At 51.9% G+C, this 26,981-nt stretch overlaps 1 protein-coding gene across 1 annotated transcript in view; it reads left to right on the top strand.

Annotated features, from left to right (window-relative positions):
- The window catches only part of NTF3 (neurotrophin 3), a 71,787-nt gene extending 45,888 nt beyond the window's left edge, over window positions 1–25,899 (top strand). The window contains exon 2 of the mRNA XM_008259713.4: window positions 24,806–25,899. Within this exon, the coding sequence (XP_008257935.1) occupies window positions 24,806–25,600 (795 nt within the window). The 3' untranslated portion in view covers window positions 25,601–25,899. The remainder of the gene's footprint in view (window positions 1–24,805) is intronic.
- Window positions 25,900–26,981: the final 1,082 nt, after the last annotated feature.

The raw sequence follows: 26,981 nt of genomic DNA, 5'->3' as shown, positions 1-26,981 counted from the left end.
TCTGAGTCTTACTCGCAAGCTGTGTATACTCTGTGTACAGCAGCAGAGTCCCCTTTGTGTATTCTTTGATCCCAACACAGCTCCTCTCCCTGTCAACGTGGTCTTGCTGAAAACAGTTTCCCCTACTCCCCTACTTCCCCTACTCAGCCTGGGCATGAGCCTGGGCATGAGCCTGGGCATGAACCTGGGCGTGAGCCTGAGCCTGAGGTTCGGCTGTCTTCTCTTTGTTGCCTCTGGAAGGGTGGACAGGCTCTTTCTCCTTGATTTCTGCTATTCACAGATCCTTGTGTACCTACTGGTGAGCACTCCTCAACCCCAAGTAATTACATCACGCCAGACCTTACGTGAAGCTCTGGCCTGCAGAGCTGGATGAGAAATGGGCCCAGCCATGGCTAAGGGGCCTTTTGATCCAGCCTTGATCTAGGCACATTCCCTTAGATATTGGCTCCCACCTGTGTTGTTTGCAGCTTCTCTAGGCTTGTGCATTCTCTGTGATCCCTGAGGGCTTCCAATCTACTCCTGATCCTGTTCAAGAGCCGGAGGGCCAGAAGCCTTGCTGGAGGGGCGGGGGCCAGCAGGTGCAGTTGAGGGAGGAGCCCTGGATGAAGAGGGGCTTCTGCCTGCTATGCCCGTCTCCATGCAGGCATCTTTCTCCCTGCATGACCGAGTTGCCCCCTCCTCTTCAGAGAAAGGCTACTGGACTGGGGCTGCTGGAGTTGAGATTCTTATGTTTGTCTTTGACCTCTGGACCCTTGCTTTACAGCATCTGACATGCAGTTCTGGGTGAGATTTCTCACAGCACCCATCATCTCCCAGGCCATCCAGGATCCCCCCTCCCACCTCCTACCCTCAACTCAGTCCCTTTCTGATTCGTCCTATCGCCTTTTTTTTTTTTTTTTTGACAGGTAGAGTGGACAGTGAGAGAGACAGAGAGAAAGGTCTTCCTTTGCCGTTGGTTCACCCTCCAATGGCCGCTGCGGCTGGTGCGCTGCGGCCGGCGCACCACGCTGATCCGCAGGCAGGAAGGCAGGAGCCAGGTGCTTCTCCTGGTCTCCCATGGGGTGCAGGGCCCAAGCACTTGGGCTATCCTCCACTGCACTCCCTGGCCACAGCAGAGAGCTGGCCTGGAAGAGGGGCAACCGGGACAGAATCCGGCACCCCGACCGGGACTAGAACCCGGTGTGCCGGCGCCGCAAGGCGGAAGATTAGCCTACTGAGCCACAGCGCTGGCCCCTATCGCCTTTATTACTCCTGACTCACTCTGAAGAAGTATTGCTCTTTTAAAAAGTATTTATTGATTTGAAAGGCAGAGAGATGGAGATCTCCCATCAGCTGATTCCCTTGCAACTGGGACTGGACCAGGCTGAAGCCAGGAGCCACTCAGTCCACATTTCTCATGGGGGTGGCAGTAACAGTAGCTACTTAAACCATCATCTGCTGCCTCCCAGGGTGCGCATTAGCAGGAAACCGGAATCGGGAGTGGCCCCAGAACTTGAACCCAGGCCCTCTGTTATGGTATGTGGGCATCCCAGCTGTCTTGATTGCTGGCCAAGTGCCCACCCCTGAATAAATATCTTTCAAGGGTGTAGGCAGCCCATAGCAAAGTCCTAGGAAGCTGGCTGGCACCGCGGCTCAACGGGCTAATCCTCCACCTAGCGGCGCCAGCACACCAGGTTCTAATCCCGGTCGGGGCGCCGCATTCTGTCCCGGTTGCCCCTCTTCCAGGCCAGCTCTCTGCTGTGGCCAGGGAGTACAGTGGAGGATGGCCCAAGTGCTTGGGCCCTGCACCCCTTGGGAGACCAGGAAAAGTACCTGGCTCCTGCCATCAGGTCAGCAAGGTGCACCGGCCGTGGTGGCCATTGGAGGGTGAACCAACGGCAAAGGAAGACCTTCCTCTCTGTCTCTTTCTCTCTCACTGTCCACTCTGCCTGTCAAAAAAAAAAAAAAAAAGTCCTAGGGAGCAGAAACAGCGTGGGATTTCTGAGCCAGAGTGAGATCCTATTGAGAGGAGGAGGAGCACCCACAGTAACCAGCCCAAGACGTAGCTATACGTGGCCACGCCTCTTAAGATCTTTGTGCCATTGACGCAGTCGCTCTGTCTCTGGGACTCTCTCCCTGACTACTGTTATGTACCGAGCCCTCTTGTAGGTTCTAAGAACATCCAGATGCGTGCAGAGAGGTGGAGAAAAGCAACATGGGAAAGGACGGTTGTAATCGTGCCTGGTGAGTGCCAGGGAGAAGGCTTTGCCAGGGAGTTGACGGATGCGTGGGGTCAGACAGCCAAAGAGAAGTCAGCCAGGGGAGGAGGCCAGGAGGAGGATTCTTGGCCCAGGGGCTAGTCAGGGAAATTTCTGCTGGGGTGAGGGCACCCAGTGTGCGTCCGGAGGGTTGAAGTCTCTTGCTGTGGCTGGTGTGCATGGTGCAGAGGGGACCGAGAAAGAGGGGAGATGGGGCACCAGGAACCAGGCATCAAAGGAGGGACCCGGCTGAAGAGTTTTAGCTTCATCTCTAAGGTGATTCAGAATGGAAGCTTCTCCAGCTGGGGGGTGAACCAGCTCAGCTTCTTCTCGGAGAGGAAGCCACGATGGGGAGCCTGGGAGAGGGTGCAGCTGGGTCTCAGCAGCAATGGAGCAATCTTGGCAAGGGCTCTGGACAGAGTGCCGTGGGCTTGAAACTAGGAGTAGGCAGGGCTGGCTGGATTTGAAGATCAGTTTGACACGGGTGACAGGAAAGAGAATACTGAAATGTGGGGCTGACATTGTGATTCCGTGGGTTCAGCCATCACCTGCAACACCAGCATCCCGTATCAAGTCCCAGCTGCTCCACTTCCAGTCCAGCTGCCTGCTAATGCACGTGGGAAGGGAGTAGAAGACGATCTGAGTGCTTGGGTCTCTGCCACCCACGTGGGAGACCCAGATGGAGTTCCAGGCTCCTGGCTTTGGCCTGGCCTAACCCCAGCTATTGAGGCCATCTGGAGAGTAATGGATAGAAGAGCTTTCTCTCCCTGTGTGTATCTCTTCCTATCTCTCTGTCACTCTCCCTTTCAAATAAATAAAAATAAAGATGGAGGCATGAGCTCTGGTGCCATCCTTTCCTAGGAAAGAGAAAAGACAGGTGACCAGAGAGGAAGCAGGATGTGGGCGAAGATGAAGAGTCCAGCTTTGGACACACAAGGGGCCTTCAGAAAGTTCATGGAAAATCATATTATTAAAAATTCTAGCTGTGGATTTCAAAACTCTTTGCACCTAAGTAAACTTACTTTTAAATGTTTATTATTTTCTATTTAAAAGGCAGAGAAAGAAGAAAGGGTCAGAGATCACCCATCTGCTGGTTCACTCTCCAAATGCCCAAGGCTGGGCCAGGCTGGAGCCTGGGGCCAGGAATTCAATCCAGGTCTCCCACACAGGTGACAGGAACCCGTCTATTTGAGTCGTCACCTGCTGCCTCCCAGGGGCTGCATTAGCAGAAAGCTGGAATCTGAAATGGAGCTGGGACTAGAACCATGGGTACTTTGATATGGAATGCTGGTGTCCCACGTGGTGTCTTAACAGACATGCCCCGGCCGGCACCACACCTCAATAGGCTAATCCTCTGCCTGTGGCGCCAGCACACCGCGTTCTAGTCCCAGTCGGGGCGCCGGATTCTGTCCCGGTCGCTCCTCTTCCTGTCCAGCTCTCTGCTGTGGCCCAGGAGTGCAGTGGAGGATGGCCCAAGTGCTTGGGCCCTGCACCCCATGGGAGACCAGGAGAGGCACCTGGCTCCTGGCCTCGGATCAGCGCGGTGCGCCGGCTACAGCGCGCCTGCCGCAGTGGCCATTGGAGGGTGAACCAACGGCAAAAGGAAGACTTTTCTCTCTGTCTCTCTCTCACTGTCCACTCTGCCTGTCCAAAAAAAAAGACATGTCCCAAACCTGCCCCACAAATTTATCTTTGAATTTCATTTTTTCCCATGAATCCTTGCCCTTGAGATGCCTATCAAATATCCCAATGGACTTACGGCGTGGTGTTTAGGATTCAGGTTTGTGCCAACGATTTGGGAGTGGACGTTACTCACCCAAAAGGGATGAGACAGTGTAGTCACAACCACAGAAGAGAAGGCAAGGTAGAGTATTGGGTAGCAGCATAGAGAGAGTAGACAGGTGAGTCTCAGAGGTGGTCGGAAAACCAGAGCAGGGGAGCTGTCCTACAGCTTGGGGAGGGAGACTGGCCTGCCCAAAAGTCCAGGGGCGGACAAGGGCTGCAGCTGATTTGGAAATGAGGAGCCCAGCAGTGTTCTTTCCAGCTGTGTCCTTAAGGACCTGGTGCTGGTGGTGTTGACGGTGTTTGCCAGTGCAGGTGGAAAACGCGATGCCCTTCTCACAGCTGTGGCTGGGATCAGACGGTTGTCGGCAGACTGATGGCACTGGCATGTGATATTCCTGCAGAGGAGCAGGGGGGAGACACAGCAGGGCTGGAGACCCTGAAGAAGAGGAGGAAGCTTCTGAGGAAATGGGAGTGCGTGGGGCCCAGCCTCTGTTGGAGATGGGGTGACAGGATGACTGCCACTCAGAGGAAGTTAAGGTTCTACCCAGGGCAACCACACACTCTGGTTGGCCCCAGGGCTCCTGTGTGCTGCTGCCCCTTATATTATTCTTAGCTCCCCCTTTCACTGTGGAAAGCAGCACTGACTTGGAGAACCTCGTATCTGGTCACCATAATTGCACACATTTGAGTAGACATAGAGGTTAGAAAGGTGAGGGAGTTCCTGCTAAGAGACTCTTGTGTTCTGGGTAACAGGAGGTGAGACTTTCTGGATTCTGTTTTAAGAGGCTTTAGTAGAGGGAGCTCCCGTGAGGAACCCAAGACGTAACGACAAATTGTGGATCTACAGAGGAGACTGAGCTGACCCTGAAGACGTAAATTATAAATTAGCTTGGCATAAGCAATACATATGAGGGTGCCTCAAGAACTTCATGGAGCCGCAGGAGTTTGGCCTAACCATTAAGCTGCCTGTGTATCCCCATGGATCACCTGGGTTCATTTCCAGGCTCCAGCTCCTGGCTTGTTTCCTGCCAGGGCACACCCTAGGAGGCACTGGTGAGGACTCCAGAGGGCTCTGCCACCCACATTGGAGATGTGGGTTCAGTTCCTGGCCCACAGCTTCAGCCAGGCTTAGCCCTGGCCGTTGTGGGCATTTGGGGAGTGAACCAAACAGTGCTTGGGAGCTGTCTCTCTCTCTCTCTCTCTCTCTCTCTCTCTCTCTCTCTCTTTCCCTGAAGCCACTGGAGTGAAAGGGGTTGTGAGAATAACTCTGGTAGGTAGGAAGAAGAGTGGAGTCTGGAAGTAATCAATGTCCAAGAAGATGGTGTCATCCAGAAAGTTGTGGCACCTTGACCTGATGGAATACTATGTAGCCATCAAAACTACGTATATGTAGAATTTTAATATGATGGGAGACTGCCTAGATTATAATGTTAAGTTACAAGAAAGTTACAGAGATAAGAGATAAGAAAGTTACAGAAGAACATATGTTGAATGATATCTCAACTATGTAATTCATAGGAAAACTTTGCATATGCTTAAAACAGCCTGGACCCAAATATTCCATGGTGATACTTGTGGATGTCAATAGATTTTTTAATATATTTTCATGTTAAAAGTGTTTCTTAAATGCACTTACATTGATGTTTGATAATGAAAGAGGACTTAGAAAAGGATGTGTGCAGTCGCCCTGTGGTCTGGCCTCCTCAGAAAACCATCTTTGGAGAGTCCTCGCTCTCTTAATCTCCAAGATGGGGACCTTCACGGAGTGGTCTGGCATTTGAGAGCACAGTGCTGGTGTCAGACATGCCTGGGATTCAGTCCCAGCTCTGTTAGAATCATAGCTACCACATGGCCACGGGCAGATCTCAAGCAGCCTTTTCCTCTTGGGCTTGGCTTTCTTATTTATGAATAGAATAACACGCAGCCCCAAGCTTTGATTTATAATCCCCAAACACAGAAACTCAGAGTCCTTTTGGCTGCAAAATCTGACCTGAGTTGACACAACCTTTGTTTCATTTCGGTGACTGTTTATGATTTCACAGCAGACATGTTAACGTGGTTAGCCATGGGATGCTGCCCCAGACCTCACTGAGGGTGGTAGGGAGCAAACAGGTGTCACGTAAAAGGGCTGGACCATGGGCTCTCCCTTCTAGGGTTACTGTAGAGTTAAAGGAGACCATGATTGCAGAATGCTTAGCAGTTTCCTGGCCATCAGTGAGTCCTTGGTGACCATAGCTATTGTCATGGTTGATCTTGGGACTGCCCTTGAGCTGTCACCAGGAGCAGAGTGCACAACTTCTGCTGGCTTTCCCAGTTCCTTTCCTTATTGGGATGTTGATAAAGTGGAGGCGTCACACACAGGTGCTTCAAAATGTTTGTGGAGAATGGAATTAAGGAACGAGCTTGCTTCGAGGGAAAACAAAGTTCAGAGTAAGGGGACGCTGCAGGGATTTAGGGCGGCGTGATTAGGACTCAGGACAGAAACAACAGGTGCTTCCAGCACGGAGGTCCTCCTGCCTCTCTTCTTCTTCCTGGTTTCCAGCCCACTGAGGCTGAGCCACAGGGAATAACGCTCGTTAACAGGGCACGCAGACAGTGGAGGGGCCAGTCCAAGAGTAAGTCTTACGCCATCAGTGGCGAGTGAACCTCGAAGCCCGTGTGTTCATTATGGAATTGCAGTGGACTTACAGCACAATTGCTTTACATTTCAAGGACACTTTGCTTGAAGCTAGTCCTTGTTTTAGCTTAAAGCAAAATAGATGATAGCTATTATAGATTCATAGTTATGCTAGATAGATAGGATGATAGATTTATAGACAGATCATAGAGTCACACAGATGAATGTTTGTTTACTGCTTTCCATAGGAATTATACAATAAGATTTTTTTAATTGCAATACCTCCTCGTTTTTTTTTAAGATTTTATTTATTTATTTATTTGAAAGTCAGAGTTACACAGAGAGAGAAAGAGAGAGGTCTTCCATCCGCTGGTTCACTCCCCAATTGGCTGCAACAGCCAGAGCTGTGCCAATCCGAAGCCAGGAGCCAGGAGCTTCCTCTGGGTCGCCCATGTGGGTGCAGGAGCCCAAGGACTTGGGCCATATTGTACTGCTTTTTCAGGCCATAACAGAGTGCTGGATGGGAAGTGGAGCAGCCGGGACTCGAACTGGGGCCCATATGGGATGCTGGTACTGGAAGCAGCGGCTTTACCTGCTATACCACAGTGCCGGCCGCTCTCTTCATATTTTTAAACTGGAATTCAATTCTCAAAAAAAGTTAGTTGCATTCAAATTTTTCAGAAGCACAAGTAGGGTATGCACTGCCTTCTGCTTGCATGGCTACAATTATTCCTTCTTTCCCTTGGATTAGCCCCTGCTTCATAAATTCTTAGTGTGGCACTAGTCCATTACATTATTAACATCACCAAGGAGAATTAAAGTGTGTCATTTTGCAGGTTCCAGATTTCCCATTCTGAATCAACGCCAACATAAAGAGAATTTCCAGAGCCCGTTCTGTGACTGCAGTTCGCAGAGATCCCCTCCGCACCAGCCTCATGACCCACTGCACGTGGGGTTGGAGGGCACCAGCTGCTCTCACAGGCCTGTGGCGTTGGTGCCCACTCCATCCCAGAGATGGAGCATTTTTCTTTTTTCTTTTGCAGTTATCACTATTGGGCCTCCCATTTGGGCACTGGTTCAAGTCCAGGCTTCTCTGCTTCTGATCCAGCTTCCTGCTGATGTGCCCAGGAAAGCATCAGAGGATGGTTCAAGTGTCTGGGCCTCAGCCACCCACATGGGAGACCTGGATGGAGTTTCTGGCTCCTGGCTTCAGCTTGGCTCAGCCCCAGCCATTGCAGCCATTTGGGAAGTGAACCAGGGGATAAAAGACTCTCTCTGTATATTTCTATCTACCTCTACCTCTCTATTTCTCTGTCCCCTTCAAATAAATAAAGTCTTTTGAAAACTTTAGTTAATGTGGCCATTTAGACACCATGCCCAAAAACTCACTACAACATTCTTCATAGTAAACCAGAATAACCTCCCTGAAGTACTTGGTGCTGGCATTTTATGCCCTGGTCCGGTAGTGGAAGAACCAGTCTTCGGCCAGCAATGACTGCCCATTAGGAAGGCCCTGGCCTTTTCCCACTTTGATTCACCAAGTCCTTGTTGGCCCGCTCCTGTGAGTACCTACTACAGCGTCAGGGCACATGCCTGCACATTCTGAGTTCCATCTTAACCTCCATGTTAATCCGCTCATTAGCACCACATTACAGAAACCAATGGGTTCCTTGCCAAGCCCAGCAGCAAAATTGGAGCTCCTGTAGTCAGATTCCCCAATTATGCTCATCCAGTTGTCTCATTAGCTGCCAGGCATCATCCAAACCCCTCATCAAACATTGTTTTTTTTTTTTTTTTATGACTGTTGCTATTTTCTTAATGGCAGCATTGTTGAAAAGGATTGCTTTTAACACACACTTTTGCTTAACTTGTTGCTTGATCTCTAGAATGCAATAAATCTGCAGAATGCCTTGTGCCAAGGTTGGGGGCTGGGAGGGAGGACAGTAGGAGAAGTGGAAGAGGTTTTCTTTGGGTAGAATCAAATGGACATGGGTGCAGAAAGGAGGCAATGACAGGACCCGTCCACCTCCCTGGACAGGAGGACATTCCCATGGCCAGAGGTTGCCCTGTTTTAGAACTGCCACACTTCGTGCTGAGTGCATCACAGACAGTCTGCATCTTGTGGACAAAGGGACTTGCCAGTGTGTCCCGGTGGGATGAAGGATGGAGCTCTCTGCTTCTGTGCTGGCCACCGCAGGATTTGATCACAGAGAGGGCTGTCTTTTGGGAAGAATACAGGACCAGGACCTGGGTAGCAGAGGCTCTGCTTACAGCTTTGCCTCCGGCTGCAACAACTCTCAGTGCGTCACTCACCTCCTCTCTGCCCTGGGTTCCTCTGTGTCACCTTAGCCATGTCCTCTTTATGGCTTCCTGACTCCACCTCCCCTGGCCCCAAACCAGAGACAGTGATGTGTACATGTAAGGCACAGTGGTTGGCGGGAGCTCATCTGTCATCCTTCCCTACTTTCAGGAGCCACGATGGCTCTGCCATAAGTGACCCAGACCTTTGTCTTTGACCAAGACCTGTAGATCTTTGGGGAAACCATTGGTGGCCTCCATCAGGGGCTGCCCATTGCCCCACCCAGTCCTGCCTCCATTTGTTAGATTGAGGGGCTGCCTTGTTGTTTATTTCAAGGTGGATTCTGCTTGATCCTGAAGCATTGCTGGGAGTCTGAAACCTTTAAATACAGTTCTGATTTCAAGGAAGAGGAATCACATGCAAGTCTCAGGCACCCGTGATCAATTCAAATCAACCTTCTGCCCGTGCAGCTCAACCCGTCTGCAGCTGTTGAAGCCCACCTTCTGCTGCCTGATGGAAACCCCACAACAACTAGTGCAAGGCTTGCTCTGCATGGCTTTCAATTGTCAAACACAGAAACCAGCAGAGGAGGGCAGGTGTCTGGTGCAGTGATTAGGATGCTGCTTGGACACCCGTATCGGAGTGTCTGGTGCAATCCCAGCTCCTCTCTCCCTTCTGGCCGCCTGCTTATGTGCACTCTCAGAGGCAGCGGTGATGCTCAAGTAGTTGAGTCCCTGCCACCCGTGTGGGAGACCCAGACTGAGTTTCTGGTTCCTGGCTGCAGCCTGGCCCAGCTCCAGCTGTTGCAGGCATTCGCAGAAGTGAACCAGCACATGGGAGATCTTTTTCTGTCTGTTTCGGTCACTCTGCCTTTCACATAAATAAAAATAAGTAAATCATTTCTAAAGGTGCATCAGAAAGCAAGGAGGGGCTGCTGAGGGTGGTAAGCCCCAGCCGAGGGTCAAGCAAGCAGGGCTGCAGTATTTGTCTGTGTGCACACAGGGAGCGCTGGAACTTCTGTTGGAAACGTGTTTTCGGCTTTTATTTAGTACAATGGGTAGCCCTGGGGGGCGGGGGCGCTGGGGTGGGAAGGGAGGACAATAGAAGGCTGTGTTGCCTTGCTGTACAAGCTGCTCTCAGCAAGTAAGGTGGAGCTCAGTGAGAGCACTGCTCAATTAGCCCCAGTGCTTACTGCAGGGTCTCCCTGCAGCTGTCGGCGGGGGGTGGGCAGGAGCTAAGGCGGCCCGCTGTGTGGCACCCTGCAGGAACTCCGGGTGGGAGCTGGCCTGGGAGGGAGGGAGAAGCACCCTCCAGTCTCCTCCCAGGCCTGCTGTTTGCACAGAGGGCCCAATGGGGACCCGAAGGGGTGGGGAGGCTGTTCTGGGGAGAGGCACAAGAGGAGCCCGTGCAGGAGGTGACCCGAAAAGTGAGTGCAAACGCTTCATGCCAAGAGTGACCGACATATGGAACGTGTTATCCGGAAGGGTTACAGGCTGGAGGAGCTCCTAGGGTTTTCAGGGGAGGGGTGGGGGAGGGGAACGCCTTCGGAAATTCAAGGAGGTTTCTAAACAAAAGGAATTGGAGAAGGCTTGGAGAAACCATGAGAAATGCAAACTTGACCCAGAGTCCCTCTTTCTGTCCTGCCAGCTTCACCCTGCCTGTCTTCACATGTTTCCAGATCTGGGAACCTAGGAAAGCACAGGTGCCCTGAGGCTCTCCCACAGTGCCTGAGCCTGGGACCCCAGAGGACAGGCTGTGCAGCTGCAGTGACCTTGGGGTGATCCACTTGGAGGCCCTCCCTGTACAGAAGAACCAACTGATGCCACCCTGGGAGGTGGACCAAACACTCACCCTAAGACTCACAATGGCTCCAAGGCAAGGGGGTTGGGTGGAGGAGGAGGCCTCAGCCCTTGGATTTTCCCCCCTTCTCAGTACCCACTCCCAACCCCCCCAACACACACCACACACACACCATACACAGAGACATGCACACCACACAGATGCAGAGACACACGTGTGCGCACACACACACATACAGAGGACACACTGGACTAGTCAGCTTTTATCACTGTAACAAGTACCTGAGGGACGCCACTTAAAAAAAATATGCTGACTTTCACTCACGCTTTTGGAGGATCGCAGTCCAAGATCAGGTGGACTCAACAGGACGGTGTCTGACAAGGGTGGGTGGGTGTGTGAACAAAGGAGCCCTTGGCCAGCCAGAGGCAGGGACCAGGTAGCTGTCCACCCTTCTTCGAAAGCAGTCATCATTTGCTTGGGGACTCCACCCTAACAGCCTAATCCAATGTAATCAGTTCCCCAGGCCCCACCTCAGACACCATAATTGGATTAAGCTCCATCCTTAATCCATTAACACAAGACTCTGGGGATCAAACCCTTAACACACAGACCTTGGGGGGACACCCGAGTGATTATCTAAACCATATAGGATGTGCACGCCACACGCAGACATGCATGCCACACATTCACACACACACACACACACACACACACACACTCCCCTGACCCGTGTTGCAGCAGTGTGTGTTCTAGAGTCTTCTAGCTCTGAGGACAGTGCCTCTGGGCATCGTCCCAGCCCCTCCTGGGACAGGTGCAGATGGCCTGCGCCACTGCAGCCCATTTCCTGGGCCTCCGCATGCTGCCAGGAATCCCTGTTTGCAAGTGGGTGCTCCCGTTTCGTGCTTTCCCACTGCACCTGGCCTGAGGCTACCTGCCGGGTCGGGCACCAGCTCACTCATTTCCCTGGCAGGAGGAATTAAGTGTGATTTAGTGCAGGGATTTGCCTAGTTCTGGGGCATGGTGGCAGGGTGGAGCAGTTCTGAACATGCATCTGAATGCAAACACCCTCTGGGGCTACAGTTGCGGAGGCTCTGCAGAGGGCACACTCCCCAACCCTTCCTGCCTCTCCCCAGCCAGGTAGAAAGTCACCTGTCCGGGGCCTTTTCACTCCACTGAAGCCCCCTGTTCACGAAAGCCCCCTTCCCTCTCCTTGCGTCTCTCTTCTCTCACTGACTGTGTGTGGGTGAGAGTCTCTCTCTCTCTCTCTCTCTCTCTCTCTCTCTCTCTCACACACACACACACACACACACACACACACTCATCCTGAAGTCTCTGTGAGAAGCATATGGCTCCACACCTCTGCTTTTCCATTTTGCATTCAGCCACTGGGTTTCGCCGACCCTCAGCTAGGCCACACCTGCAGGTGACCGACTGTGCCAAGGGACGGAAGTCAGCCTCTAGAGTCAGAAGCACCCCAGCACTGCTCCCAGAGACCTGTTCGTATCCAACCTGCGGAAACGTGCTCAGCCCCTGCTGGTTAAATTGCAGGCAGTGTCTCTGTGGACACTAAAGGTGGCCCCTCCAAATCCCTTTAGGGTCGGCAGCTGTGGGTATTGCTGTTCTACTGCCAGTGACAGACACCCTGAAGTCTAGTTGCTTAAAGCAACTGCCATGTTATTGTAACTTGATTCTTGTGGGTCAGGAGTTTCGGGAGGATGGGGCTGGGTGACATCCCTGGGCCAGGTGGCTTCAACAGGCGTCACTGGCTCTGCACCCTCCATGTCACTTCCATTTGCTGGATGAGTGTCTCGGCACCAATGGCTGGAAGGCTGGACCTGTGGGCTCTTTCCTGGGGAGCCTGGTGGCCTCTGGACCCTTGGATGACTCACACGGTAGCTTGGGGCTCCAAGAGCAAGGCCAAAGGGCATGGCCTTTTCAGACTGGTCATTGAGAGCAGTGGCATTGTTTCCACCCTTGCATAACAGTTGGAACAGCCACAAGCCCAGGCAGCTATGTATACAGCAAGGGGACACAGACACCACCTCTCTGTGGGAGGATGCCCAACCATCGGCAGCCGTGCTCTGCCCAAGATCAGGCCCCAGTGTATTTTGCCCACCTTGCTGTCTGCTGCATCCAGGAGCCTCTGCTTATGCCCAGACCTCTAATCTCAAGCCTGCAGGGGCACCTCCCGAAGCCCTGCTCTGTGGCTGTATGCCGCCCTTCCCTGTCTACCATGGGTGTTGAGAGGCAGCGGCCGGCCTCAGCATGTGGTGCCCCTGCTTGGTAGTGGCAGTTGGCTGGCATGGGCAGCAGCCCCACAGAAACAAGTGATGTTCCCAAACAGGGCAAAGAATCCAGGTCTCAAGGAGGCTGGGGGACAGGGAGACCATCGGCGGGGGGAGGCAAGTTATGCAGAGTGGTGGCAGCAAAGAGAGGGTAGGGAGACGCACGGTGGCCGATGCCTTGGGTGAATGTCGGTGTCAGTAGCCGATGCCACACAAACACTTGTGAAAGAGAGAAGGGACACTTTCTGCCTCCATGGACTCCTTCCCTGGCTGGGTCAGGTGACTTGGGTGCCCACCCCACCCTCTCACAATAGAGTATGAAACCTGCCCTGTGGCCAGGGTCCCCTAAGCATGCTGGCAGGTGCGAGCAGGTGTCCTTCCGTGTGTCCTGTGTCTACAGCTTAGGGCTGGTCCTTTGGAGATGTGTGTTCTCATCCTGGCTCTTCTGTTAATTTCATGCTTCATTTTGGGCAAGTCACATTTCCCATTGCCTTCTCACGACACGAGAATCCCAGCCGTTTGGAGCACCAGTTCTTAGCACCAGCTTCCCAGGGACACAGAGAGACAGGGCACACCAGAAAATGAGGCTGATAAAGAAATGACTCGGGATTGCCGTGGGGTAATAGAAGCACCAAGCGTTCCAACCGAAAAGGAACTTGTAGCCCAAGGATCCTCAGGGCAGGATCTGTGGCCCCCGGGTCAGACCTTAGCAAGTCTGTGACTCACCTTAAACTGTTGGCAGAATTTTCCTTTCTGTGCGTATCTGTGTCTGTGCATGTGTGTGCACATGTATGTATGTGCATGTATGTATGTGTGCATGTGTGTATATGTGTGTTTGTCTATACTTTGTATGTGTGTGCTTATGTATGCACCTGAGTACATTTGTGTGTGTGTATGTGTGTTTAAAGGTTTTTCAGCTTTGATCATATTTTTAAAAGGGCCAATGATCCAAAAACGAAAAGCAGACACTCTGCCCACCAGCAGCACTGAGTTATGCGATTCTTACCCAGGGGTGACAAGGTCAACCCAGCTGGTGGATGGGAGCTGCAGGTGTGGGCGACACACACAACTGAAGGCAGGACTGTTCTGCCTCTCGTCCACAGAGCACCCTGTGCGATAAATACTGCCGGGAACTGAGACCCCGGGGGAAGCCGCAAAGCTAGTTAGTGGCAGAGTTGGTTTTTATTAACAAATCAAAACAGGAAATGTGTCAAGAGTCTACATTATTTTGTTTATCTTCATCACACACAAATACTGTGTGCTCAATGGAAACCAGAGTCAGAAATCCGTCTCACCTTCAGAAATCCAATTTTGAGAAGAATTCCTGGGTCCTCCGTCTTTTCCACAAGGTGGGGGAGGAACGAGGCCAGGAAAGGTTTGTGTTTTGAGAAGCTGAAGCGTGAATGAGTGAGCCCCTGGCTCCGTGCTGGACGGGTAAGGCTGTGGCCGCTCTGAATGGCAATGCCAAGCCCACGCCTGCAAGATGCCCTCCACACGTTTCAGAGGGCCTGTCCCGAGAATCGTTTCTCTAGAAAGGCAAGAAGCATGAAAGCCAGCATGGTGCTCACTGCCTAATTCACCGCAAGCCGGCGGCAGGTGCCGGGGGCTCCGGAATGAACTGGGAGGCGTGATGCAACATTGGCTAGAAGTGTACCAGTGCCCAGGCAGGGGTTTAAATCTTGGCTGTGCCTCTCGATGGATGTGTGATCTTGGGCAAAATGACTTAATCCCGCTGAGCCTCAGTTTCCTCAGCTGCAAAGTGGGGATAATAGTCGTATCAGTGAGGATTAATTGAGATAATCCATGTGGAGTGTTCGGAAAAGTCTGGCATCTGGTGGGGCTCAGGAAGATGTTTGCTGCTATTACGAGCGATTATTATGACTTGCGTCTGTGATTAGAGACAGCTTTGGGTTCAGAGTGTTTGTGCCAAAATTACTTTCAGAGGACAGGCTATGGGTTGGTCTTGTAGCCTGGCCCAGCTGCCCTGAAAGACTCCCCAGACAGTCTGGGACTGGAGTCCTAATGTTTACTGAGTGCCCACTGCCCACTCTGGTTTTGATGGGAGACTGGTTTTCTTCCTGCCTGCTGCACTTCCCAGGGTTGCTCTGTGAGTGGCTGAGACCCCAGATCCCAGCCTGTGCGCGGGTTCAAGTGTATGGCCGTGGCTGTGGCAGCCAAAGGCGGGAGCAGCCCTGGTAGGGGGCAGGTGTAGCGCTCGGGGTCTCCAGGCAGGGTGATGTCCTGGAGAGGGCGTGTTGTGGAGCATCTGCCGAAGCCTCATCCTCAAGAGAGGAGGTGGGCTGGGTGGCGGAGGGGAGGCGCAGGGGCCAGGCGCCGGATCGCCACACCCAGAGGAGGGAACCCGCCGCCTGACTACTCTTTCGGCAGCCAAGTCCTCTTGGGGCCAAACCAGTATGGTTAGGGTTGATCCCGGCCTTGGTGCTGCTGCTGTGGTTGATGGACAGGAAAAGACTTGGGCCTTGCCAAGCCAGCTGTGGTGTGGGTTTGGAAGAGGCGGGTGGAGTGTGAATGGCATGAAAGCTATGCTTTCGGGTCTCCCTCAGCTTCCACTCTGCAGACACAGCCCATTTCTTTATGCTGTCGCTTCTGAGATGTAGCTGTGGCTGGGGGAACAAGATAGACACTTTATCATCATCCTCATCCTCATAGTTATTTATGATAGTAATTAAAAATCAACCACTCAGCACCACTTACCCTGTAAGGGTGTCACCGATCATTGGAGAGCATTTTACAACTGACGTGTAAGCCTGACACGAAAACCCAACCCAACCGTGAGGCGTGCACTTGAAACAAAAAGGTTGCCTTGGGGCAAGGATTCTGAAGCTCCAGTTGTTCTCTGATGCTGGCTCCCTGCTCCACTGGGTGTGTAACTGTAGCAACCTCACACTCAGGGTGTCTCTGAACATGAAACAATGCAAAACGTTGAAAACAGCCCGACAATAACCCACCCTTGTCTCAGAGGCTACAGTGTGTGTGTGTGTGTGTGTACACACCCATGCTCGTACCAATGCACGCATACCTGTATGCACAGTTCCTGGTGAATGTGAATGCCCCCAAACAAATAAAACTAAATTTACTAGGCATGCCATTCTGGCCAGTAGCGGGAGTGAGTCAGATTTTCTCTGCAGATCTTCCCCAGCCAACCCTCTGGCCATAAAGTAGAAGTCTGTGGCATGCATAGGATCAAGTAAATCTGGTTTCCTGGGGCTTATGTCGGCATCCCAAGCTCCTTCCAGATCTCTGTGCCAACATGAGGCAAAGCCAGCGGGTTCACGGGGCTGGGGAGGAGCTGTGCTGCCTTCCTCCTTGGAGCTGCTGGTGCACATTGTTTTGACATGGGCTCTACCTTCTATCTTTCACTGCCTGGGGGCCAGAGGAGGAGGGTAGGCTTTGAATTTGAACCATGTGAAATCCCTCTCCCCACAGCTGTGCAAAGCCAGCTCACAGCTTCCCACCTCCATCACCACGCACTTGGCTTTCTTTCGGGACCAAGGGCCCGTATGTATCCAGAGATCCCCCATTCCTCATGTTCTGGCTCCAGGAGGGACCAAGTTCAGGACTCGCCGGGGTGAGACAGGAGCGTGACCTTTGCAGGGTTCTCGATTGCATCTGCCTCTGTGCCTTCTCTGTTGACTGTGGGTTGTGTTTCCACAGGGAGACCAGCTGGCCCTGAGAATTGAGTATCTTGTCCTATTTCACATCTTGAGCCGCCAGTTGACGCTCAGTCCTTTTCAGAACCATGAGTTTAAAGTATTACCTTTTTACAAAAGGAGCCACTAGAGAATTTGAGGTTTTTAACGAAGATAGGAGCTCAGCTCCCCGCCTCTGCTCCCGCCTGTTAGAGGTGCACCTGCCCGCTCTCACGGCGGCTCACTCACCGCAGCCTGGGAATTCATCTTTGTCAGGGTGGACGACCACTCCAGGTTGTCTGTGAATTCACCGTGCGCTCCACAGTGTCTTGCAATGACAGTTGCTGTTCTGCTCCCCTCCCCCCTAGCTCTGCTCTTTGTCCTCTCAAAAGCTCAACTTGGGTCTTTTTTGTGCCTCCTGGGACAGGGAGTGTCCTAGTTGCCCCCACTGCAGCACTGTGCCGAGAGTGAATGAGTGAATAGGAGGTGGAATGCAGAGAGCTCCCTGGAGGAGGCGCTGTGCAAACCTGCGGAGCCTTCCTCTGGTGAGTTCGTTTCTGCTCCTTGTCAATGTTCCAAGAGGCTCCCTCCCTCTAGCCCCGCAGCCCTCTCCTGTTGGTTTCGGATTCCTCTTGCCCCTAGTAACTTCACCTACGGGTTTCCAGTTGGGGGCTAATCGTGCTATTTCCAGGTTGCCAGTGGCCCGGGGTGCTGCAGCCAGCTTGGTTCGTCCTCACAGGCGCTTGCTGCGCCATCCCTTGGAGCATCATGTGTGCATTTTAATTAATCTGCTGCTTTTTCCTCCCTCCGGCTTCGGGTTCATTAATAAAGAGATTAACCCAAACCAGACCAATCCCCAGCGAAGGCTCCGCTGAGCTGCCAGCTTTGTCAAGGGTCAGAACATCTTCACATGGACCCCATTGACTTGACTTGGAGGCCTCGGGGCCTGAGATCAGGACAAAGCCAATTTGAATTAATTTTGCAATTAAGATCCGGGGAGCAGGCTGAGCCAGTCTTTTATAGTTTCGTTTAATATTTCCACCACATTCCTTTTCTTTTGGTCATTCTGCCACCTCTCTCTTGCTTTCCACTCCCCGAACAAGATATTAGGGTTATCTGGCAGGATGCAGGCTTCTGAGAACCTAGGATTAGTCAGAGGGACCATGACATCGCTGTAGAAATTCTCTGAAGAATTAGGCCCTTCTGGCAACAGCTGGACAGTGTCCTCTTTACCCCCAGCCAGCCAGCGGGTTTGCCTTCAGAGGGTGTGGCTGCAGGAGAGAGAATGAGATCCCTTGAATTTGCATAGTTAAAAGTTGGCAAGTGTAGAACTGTGTTCACTTTTGATTTTGTGACTCCCCACTGAGCAGAGCTAGAACAAGACCTTTCTCCCTTCTTTATAAGTTCCCCTAGGAATTGAGGGCTGGTCCCAACCCCAAGGCGTGGGGTAGCATGCCCAGCACTCTGGTCTCTGCTGTGCTGGGACAGGTTACCCAGAGAGGGTATAGAGCCCCAGGCCCAGGAGGGGCTGGAGACAACTGAATTCTATTGACTTTTCTGAGAAATGTTTTATCAGGCATGTGGGGAGAAGGAAACAGGAACAGTGGCGGGGAGTTCCTGGGACCCGGCCTGGAGTGGAGGCCCTCATCCTGCTGGATGGCAGCTGTCCTGGCTCAAGGCTTGGAACCTGAGCTGCCTCTGGAAATCAGCCTGTTGAAAGTTTGGGAGCAGCGGCAGACAGAGAGGCAGCATAGTGCAGTCGTTAAGCTCACGCGCTCTAGAGCCAGGCTCTGCTCAGATCCTTGCTCTGCTACTTGTTAGCCAGGTCTTTAACTTCCTTATGCCTCAGTTTCTCCAGCAGCAGCAGCAAGAGTGATAGGACCCACTTCAGTGGGGTTTCCAGAATTAAATAGTGGATGTGTGGGCCAGCGTTGTGTCCCAGCAGGTTAAGCTCGTGATACCGGAATCCTGCACTGGAGCGCCAGTTTGAGTCCCAGCTGCTCCACTCCCAGTCTAGTTCCCTACTAACACCTGGGACAGTAGTGGGTGATGGCCCAAGTACGTGGTCCCCTGCCACCCATATGGGAGACCCAGATGGCGTTCTGAGCTCCTGGCTTCAGCCAAGACCAGCCTCGGTCATTGTGGCCATTTGGGGCACAAACCATTGCAAGGAAGATCTCTTTCTTTCTTTGTCCCCCCACCTCTTTATCATTCTGCTTTTCAAATAAAATAATTCCTTTTGAAAAATTGAATGGATGTCAATACTCAGCATATTACATGTTTCTTTAAAACACTGTTTTCATTTATTTTTCTTTTTTAATGTATTTATTTGAAAGGCAGAGGGGCAGGGCCAGCATGGTGGCATAGCAGATAAAGCTACCGCCTGTGATGCCAGCATCCCAAATGTACTGGCTGCTCTACTTCCAATCCAGCTCCCTGCTTCGGAAAGCAGCAGAGGATGGCCTGAGTACTTGAGCCCCTGCGCCCATGTGGGAGACCCAGAAGAAGCTCCTGGCTCCTGGCTTCAGATTGGCCCAGCTCCGGCCATTGCAGCCAATTGGGGAGTGAAGCAGCAGACGGAAGATCTCTCTCTCTCTTTCTCTCTCTTCCTCTGTGTGTGTGTGTGTCTGTCTGTCTGTTCTCTCTGCCTTTCAAATAAATAAATATATCTTAAAAAAAAAAAAGGCAGATGGACAGAGAGACAGAGCGAGACAAAGAGCTCCCATCTGCTCACTTATTCCCCAAAGGTTTGCAGTGGTTCTTGGCTAGGGCCAAAGCCCAGGAGCCAGAACTCAATCTAGGTCTCTCACATGGGTGGCAGGAATCCAACTACCTGAGCCATCACTCCTGCTTCCCAGAGTCTACATTAGCAAGACACTGATCAGGAGGGGAGCTGAGAATTGAACCCAGGCACGCCAATACAGGATGCAAGTGTCCTAACCAGTGTTTTAACCTTTTGGCCGAGTGCCCATCCTCATGTAGTTATTTATTTATTTGTTTGAGAGACAGAGTTACAGACAGAGAGGGAGAGACAGAGGGAAAGGTCCTCCATCTGCTGGTTCACTCCCCAGATGGCCGCAACATCTGGAGCTGGACCAATTTGAAGCCAGAAGCTTATTCCGGGTCTCCCATGTGGGTGCAGGGGCCCAAGGACTTGGGCCATCTTCTGCTGCTTTCTCAGACCATAGCAGAGAGCTGGATTGTAAGAGGAGCAGCTGGGACACAAACCGGCGCCCGTACAGGAACATGAACCAGCGCCCATATGGAATGCCGGCACCGCAGTCGGAGGTTTAACCCACTACGCCACAGCACCTCACATAGTATTTTTATTCTTGATGACCTCACTGTGGCCAGGCTACAAATCTATTCCATACGCGTGCAATAAGTGATGGAGTCTTTAGGTGTGTGGTCAGGAGAAGCCACTCTTGCCTAGTGAGGCTGGAGTCCTGAAGATGCAACCGCAGCCCTTGGGGTGTGGCAGGACCAACGCAGGTAACTGTGGGTGCAGCTCCTCCACCACACTCCACTCTCACTTCCTGTCCCATGGCAGCTGCTGCTTGAATACCCAAAAACCCTCTGTGTGTGTGTGTGTGTGTGTGTGTGTGTGCATGCGCACGCTGCAAACAGAGCCAAAAAGGAGGAATCAGAAATTGCTCTCTTTTGAGTATTTTGAGGAATGGTGAAACCTTGTAGGAATGTTGCTCCAGGGACTGAGAAAACACCATCTGCAGGAAAAGCATTTCCAAGTGAGGAAAATAGCATATTCACGTTGGTCAGGATCTTGGAAAACTGTGCAAGGGAAGTGGGCACTGGGGAGAGCCTAGGAAGGGGGTTTTACTGAGGTCTTTAACAGGTCTTTTTCTAATTATAACCAAGAAAAGCCTAGGGGACCAGGCCTGCTTCAGAGCCAAGGGCCTGTGTTTTCTTTGGGAAAAGAAGGCAGAGTTAATTGGCTCCCAAAACCAGGCTTGGCACAAGCCCATGCAGGATCTCAGGCCACTAAGCGGGGCCTGGGGAAGGTGGCCATCCTAGGAGATGCTTGGGCGAGAAGCAGACACGGAAACTCTGCGGGATGTTCAGCCTCATGCAAGGCGCCGACATGGGGGGTGGAGGTGGAGAGGCGGTGTGGTCCCTGTCATCAGACGGGAGGCACAGGGATGATAAAAGCACTATGTGACAGCTGCTCCGTGGGGGCCTGTGCACGTGGCGCTGACCACTAGAAGGGAGACATAGACGTCCTCAACAGAGAAATGCACTGACCTGTCTCGCCTGGGTTAAGCTCACACTGCTTTCTTGTTTTTTTTTATTTTCTTTTTTGAAATTTATTTATTTATTTGAAAGACAGAGTTACAGAGAGGCAGAGGCTGAGAGAGAGAGAGAGAGAGAGAGAGAGCGAGAGCGAAAGAGAGAGAGAGAGAGAGAGAGAGAGAGAGAGAGAGAGAGGTCTTCCTTCCACAGGTTCACTCTCCGAATGGCCGCAATGGCCGGAGTTGGGCTTATCTGACGCCAGGAGCCAGGAGCTTCTTCCGGATCTCCCATGTGGGTACAGGGGCCCAAGGACTTGTGCCATCCTCTACTGCTCCCCCAGGCCACAAGCAGAGATCTGGTTTGGAAGTGGAGCAGCCGAGACTCGAACCACTGCCCACATGGGATGCTGGCATTACGCATGGTGGCTTCCCCTGCTATGCCATGATGCAGGTCCCAGCCTGTTGGGTTTTAATGCAGCCTTGTGTAGTTTAGAAGCACCAGCCTGCAGCAGATGATGTACTCCCAGTGCTTATTCCAAAGTACCTATTAGTCAGCGTTTCATTGCTGTAACCAATACCAGAGCTGCCTACCATCATAAAGTGAAAAGGTTCATTTAGCTCACAGTTTTGGAGATTCAAGTCCAAGGTGGGACAGACCCCATGGTTTGGTCACTGATGAGGGCAGCAGATGGCCCTGATGAAGGAGCAAATCATTATCCAGGAAGCAGGGAGAGAGGGTGGGCCCAGACGCAGGCCTTCCAAGGGCGCAGCCCCTATGAATGCTACACACCGTAACTGCCTTATCTTTTCTCCTTCTCAGTATCATCAGTTTATGACCTTAGGGTTTAGATGTCTGTATGAGCCCCGTCACGTTCAAACCATAGCACTGTCATTACAAGTTTTTGGACTGATGGTAAAAAAGGGTACAGACACAGGAATGAGGAAGACTTATGCAAACCGTATCATTCCACAGGGGATGTGATACCTGTTATCGTAGCCATGTGGAGACTGGGCTGAGGGAACACAGAGGAGGTATTGGGTGCTGCTGCTAAGATCTTGGGAAGCTTCATAGAAAAGTCAGCGTGTGACCCAGGCACTGACGAAGAGCTGAAATCCCAACAGGAGCAACAGAGATAGGCAAGGTGCAGGGGTGAGCAGGTGCACACGGGTCATAAAGCACATGCAAGGGGCAGCGGAGTGGCTGGGGTTGGAGCCCAACCATAATTCAACAAAAGAGAGAGGTCAGGGCCAGGGTGCAAAGAACATTTTCCCTCCCCTCATGTGCCTCTCCTCCTCTTTGGACTGGAGTTTGGGTTTTCCTCGTATGTAAAATGAAGGAGTTGGGGCTGATGCTCTCTTTTTATGGTTTTTCTACATCTAATAGCCTTGGGATTCATATTTAGGCCACTGCCATTCAAAACTCTTCCTCTTTCATCACCAGTCTATGGGTGCCACTCTGCGTTCTCCCTTCCAGCTCACCCATGTAATCCCCTCCTAATAGCCTGTGTATCAACTCCCACTCTGCCTGGTACCTCCTTCTCCAGCCATGCTTGATTGGTTCGCCTATGAACAGAAACCCAGGGTACCCTGCGCTGACAGTGGCTGGCCTTTGGGGAGATTTTGGACAAACTTCAATCCCAAATGATTTTATTGTAGTTGTATTTTGGGGTGGGGAAGAGGGCAGGTGTGGGGTAATTCTGGTTGCATGTGTGTTGTACTTTCATTTTGCTGGGCCTGCAAGACTGCAATAATTGTCACTTACACACAGACATTGAGGAATTGAGTAATTCAGCGGAGACCATTTCCCTAGGATGCTACAATTCGTAGAGCAATCTCTAGGGGTGGGCAGTCATGCTAGAATCCTGGCTTCTCTTAACTTTGACCTTGAAGAAGTCGGTTGTCCAGAAAAGTAGTTCCCATGGAAGGGAGATGGTCTCCTTATCACAGAGGCAGGCCAGGAGCCAGGAAGAGGAAGTTGGACCAAAGCGCCTGCAATGCTGTCAGCCTTGGGGACAAGCGAGCAAGCAGCTCTTCAGCCCAAATGGGGAGAGGCTGTGTCTGCAGGCTGGCGTTAGCAGGCTCAGACATGGGTGTTGGTAAGCAGGTCTGCTCCTGTATTTCTTAAGTCACCTTGGTTTATTTCCTCCCCATTTTGCCCCTGGATTTGGTAAATTCTGAAAGTACCAAAGGTGAACCAAGGGAAGGGATTGTATCTTCCACATTTAGTCTTTAAAGAGGAAATGATGTGTCCCCGGAGGCCAATGAGGTGGTAGCGATGGTAATTAAAGAAGGAAAGCCTCCCAAGGGTGGGACTGGGCATCGGGGTGCAGGTTAGGATCCCAGCTCCTCCTGGAGAGTCTCCCTCCAGGGCCAAGCCCCCAGGAAAGCCTGGCTCTGCCCCACTGAGGGGGAGACGAACAGTGAGAGCATCTCACGATCCGCACAGCAATTCCACCAGGACTCGCAGGCGCCCTGTGTTGCCATTCTACCATGGCGACGGCGGGAGAGGAGTGCCACTCCAGCCAGGAGCAGCAGAGCTAGAAATATCCCTGGGAAGGTAACAGGTTGTAATGGAAACAGGAAGTCCGGAGCAGGAGAAACAAATCTACGGTGCCTCTCGGTATCCAAGCCACGTCCACCGGTTCAGTAGAGTGGGTTTCTGCAGGACCTCCGTCTTCTGCAGGTAGTGCTTCTGCAGGTTGCAGGCCTCGGTCAGATCCCCTTGGGCGTCCTGGTAATGAGTGGCCATCTGAGAGCTTGCAGGGCACTCTGAGGCTCAGTGCTTTCTCACCCTGTGTCTGGGGTCCCACCTGTTCATTGACAAAGGTCATACCAGGTGTGGCCCAGCCAGGCGTGAGCCCATCTCTGTTACCATAATATGTGGGTACTTCCTAAAACTTGTGGGAAAGTAGAATTAAAACATCATTTTATTGTGGTACCCCAAAACAGACTCTTGAAATCCATGTGTAGTTTGTATATGAAATGTGTTTACCATGAGTTTTTTTGTTTTTTGTTTTGTTTTGTTTTGACAGGCAGAGTGGACAGTGAGAGAGAGAGAGAGAAATGTTTTCCTTTACCGTTGGTTCACCCTCCAATGGCCACTGCGGCCGGCGTGCTGCGACCGGCGCGCTGCGACCGGCGCATCGCGCTGATCCGAAGCCAGGAGCCAGGTGCTTCTCCTGGTCTCCCATGCGGGTGCAGGGCCCAAGCACTTGGGCCATCCTCCACTGCACTCCCGGGCCACAGCAGAGAGCTGGCTGGAAGAGGGGCAACCGGGACAGAATCCGGCGCCCTGACCAGGACTAGAACCCCGTGTGCTGGCGCCGCAGGCGGAGGATTAGCCTAGTGAGCCGCGGCGCCAGCCTACCATGAGCTTTTTGATGATCCTTTGCTGAGGGGCGTCTGACCACATCCCCAGCCTCAGTGTGCTTCATTGAAAGACCCCAGGGGCCCTAGCTGGGGAGCATTAGAACTGTGCTTCCCAGGACAATTCCAAGGTCACTGGTGCCGATCAAAGAAGGTGATTTCAATGTTTTCGTAGTTGGCCAAGGTAGAGTGGACCATGCGTGTCTTTCTGGGCTCAGAGGGTGTTTTAGGAAGTGGCGTTGCTTCGTGCCCTCACGGTATAAAGAGGACCTTGAATGCCAATACCATGCAAAGGACAGCAGAGTGAGAGGACCCAGAGTGAGAGGACCCAGAGTGCGTTCCCTGGCCTCTCCCAAGGGTGGAGGGAAGACGCAGGATCCTCAGAACATCTGCAGAGGAGCGCTGGTGGTGCCATCTCTCTCCTGCCCTCCTGGGGACACGCAGCATCAAGCGGCTGTTGCCAGGATGGCATTGGTCGGCTGCCTCGACCTGTGATTAACACCTGTGTTTCCTTTTCAGATCTTACAGGTGAACAAGGTGATGTCCATCTTGTTTTATGTGATATTTCTCGCTTATCTCCGTGGCATCCAAGGAAACAACATGGATCAAAGGAGTTTGCCGGAAGACTCGCTCAATTCCCTGATTATTAAGCTGATCCAGGCAGACATTTTGAAAAACAAGCTGTCCAAGCAGGTGGTGGACGTTAAGGAGGGCTACCAGAACACCCTGCCCAAAGCAGAGGCCCCCCGGGAGCCGGAGCAGGGAGAGCCCGCCAGGTCAGAATTCCAGCCCATGATCCCAATGGACACGGAGTTGCTGCGACAACAGAGACGCTACAGCTCGCCCCGCGTCCTGCTGAGTGACAGCACCCCCTTGGAGCCCCCTCCCTTGTATCTCATGGAGGATTATGTGGGCAACCCCGTGGTGGCCAACAGAAGCTCCCGGAGGAAGCGGTATGCAGAGCACAAGAGCCACCGTGGGGAGTACTCGGTGTGTGACAGTGAGAGCCTGTGGGTGACCGACAAGTCGTCGGCCATCGACATCCGGGGACACCAGGTCACGGTGCTGGGGGAGATCAAAACCGGTAACTCTCCCGTCAAACAATATTTTTATGAAACGAGATGCAAAGAGGCCAGGCCAGTCAAAAACGGTTGCAGGGGCATCGATGACAAACACTGGAATTCCCAGTGCAAAACGTCCCAAACCTACGTGCGGGCACTGACTTCGGAAAACAACAAACTGGTGGGCTGGCGGTGGATACGGATAGACACCTCCTGTGTGTGTGCCTTGTCGAGAAAAATCGGAAGAACGTGAATTGGCCTCTCTCCCCATATATAAATTATTACTTTAAATTATATGATATGCATGTAGCATATAAATGTTTATATTGTTTTTATATATTATAAGTTGACCTTTATTTATTAAACTTCGGCAACCCTACAGTATATAAGCTTTTTTCTCAATAAAATCCGTGTGCTTGCCTTCCTTCAGGCCTCTCCCATCTGTTAAACCTTGTTTTGTGATCCAGCTCTCGAGAGCTGCTCTGTAAAACTGTGTACGCATTCACCATTGTCAAGGCCATGACTGTCGTCTTAGTAAACTTGTTAAAATCAGATGATGTCAGAGTTGTGTATCAACACAGGGATAGCCTCCTTCCGGTACATTTCATGGTTGATTGATGAATTAAAAGGACTGTTATGGCCTTCATTGGAAATCAGACCCCTGTAGCCTGGAGCTTAATATTGGATTCTGCCCAGCAGGATGGACTACCAGGTACTCACTTGCCTCTCTCCACTGTTCACTTTGCCAGTTAGGATTGTGGTTTGCTCCAGTGTTAGGGTCCAGGAGCAGTACGAATGAACCTGGGAATTTTAGAATTGGAAGTTGCTTTTCAATACATTTGTTGTTTGGGTGCCTGGGGTTGTGTAAGGGTTGGATTTTTTTTTTTTTTTTTTTTTTTGGCTCTGGTATTTGTTTTGCTTTCTGTAAGTGCTTTTCATCCTTTAAGGCACATAGGAAAATTTTTTAAGCTGTTCGTAACTGTTTGCTTCTGTTTGCTTCTGGCTCATGAATAATCTATACACAGAAGATAACTTGACTCGGAACAGACCCTCTTGGCCCGTGACCTCACTCGCTCATCTGGTGGTCTCTCCCAGAGACTCATGCAGAGTTGGAGCGTGCCTGGCCTTTGGGTCAGATCAGGGCTCATGTTCCAGCTCCTCCCCTGTGGCCTTGAAGGCTCTCCAGCCTGTACTTGACAGGGACAGAGGCAGATGGGGAGTCCCGCCTCCATTCCAGCAGTCCCAAGGAGTCAGTTGAGTAACGATTGGTAACTTCCTGGTGTCGGGTGGCCATTGGCAAATGAGCCTTCCTCACCCCTTCACTTCTCTCTTCCGTGTTCGTGTTCCTCTGTGTCGTTGTGAGTTAGTTCATCAACTTGCGATGTAAAAATCCCAAATGGAAGGGACTGTCTTGGTGCCCACTGAGTCCCACTGGGGATCCGTGACAGCCCAAGGGTGGCTGTGGTGATGGCTTCACTTGTCTTGTCCAGGCACAACAGAAGAGGGCTTTATCAGCATCCCCCAGGGAGTTTGCTGATGTCTTTTTCCAGATGGGAAGCAGTTTGTCCTCTTGAGGGGCTGGAGCATAAGCGTTCTCACTCCCATCTTGCTGGAGGTGAAAAGTGCCCACCAAT

The sequence above is a fragment of the Oryctolagus cuniculus genome, chromosome 9 (genome assembly GCF_964237555.1).
Source record: "Oryctolagus cuniculus chromosome 9, mOryCun1.1, whole genome shotgun sequence".
In the NCBI taxonomy this organism is placed as follows: domain Eukaryota; kingdom Metazoa; phylum Chordata; class Mammalia; order Lagomorpha; family Leporidae; genus Oryctolagus; species Oryctolagus cuniculus.
Note: the sequence above shows the minus strand (reverse complement) of the source record. Positions and strands in the feature narration are given on the sequence as shown.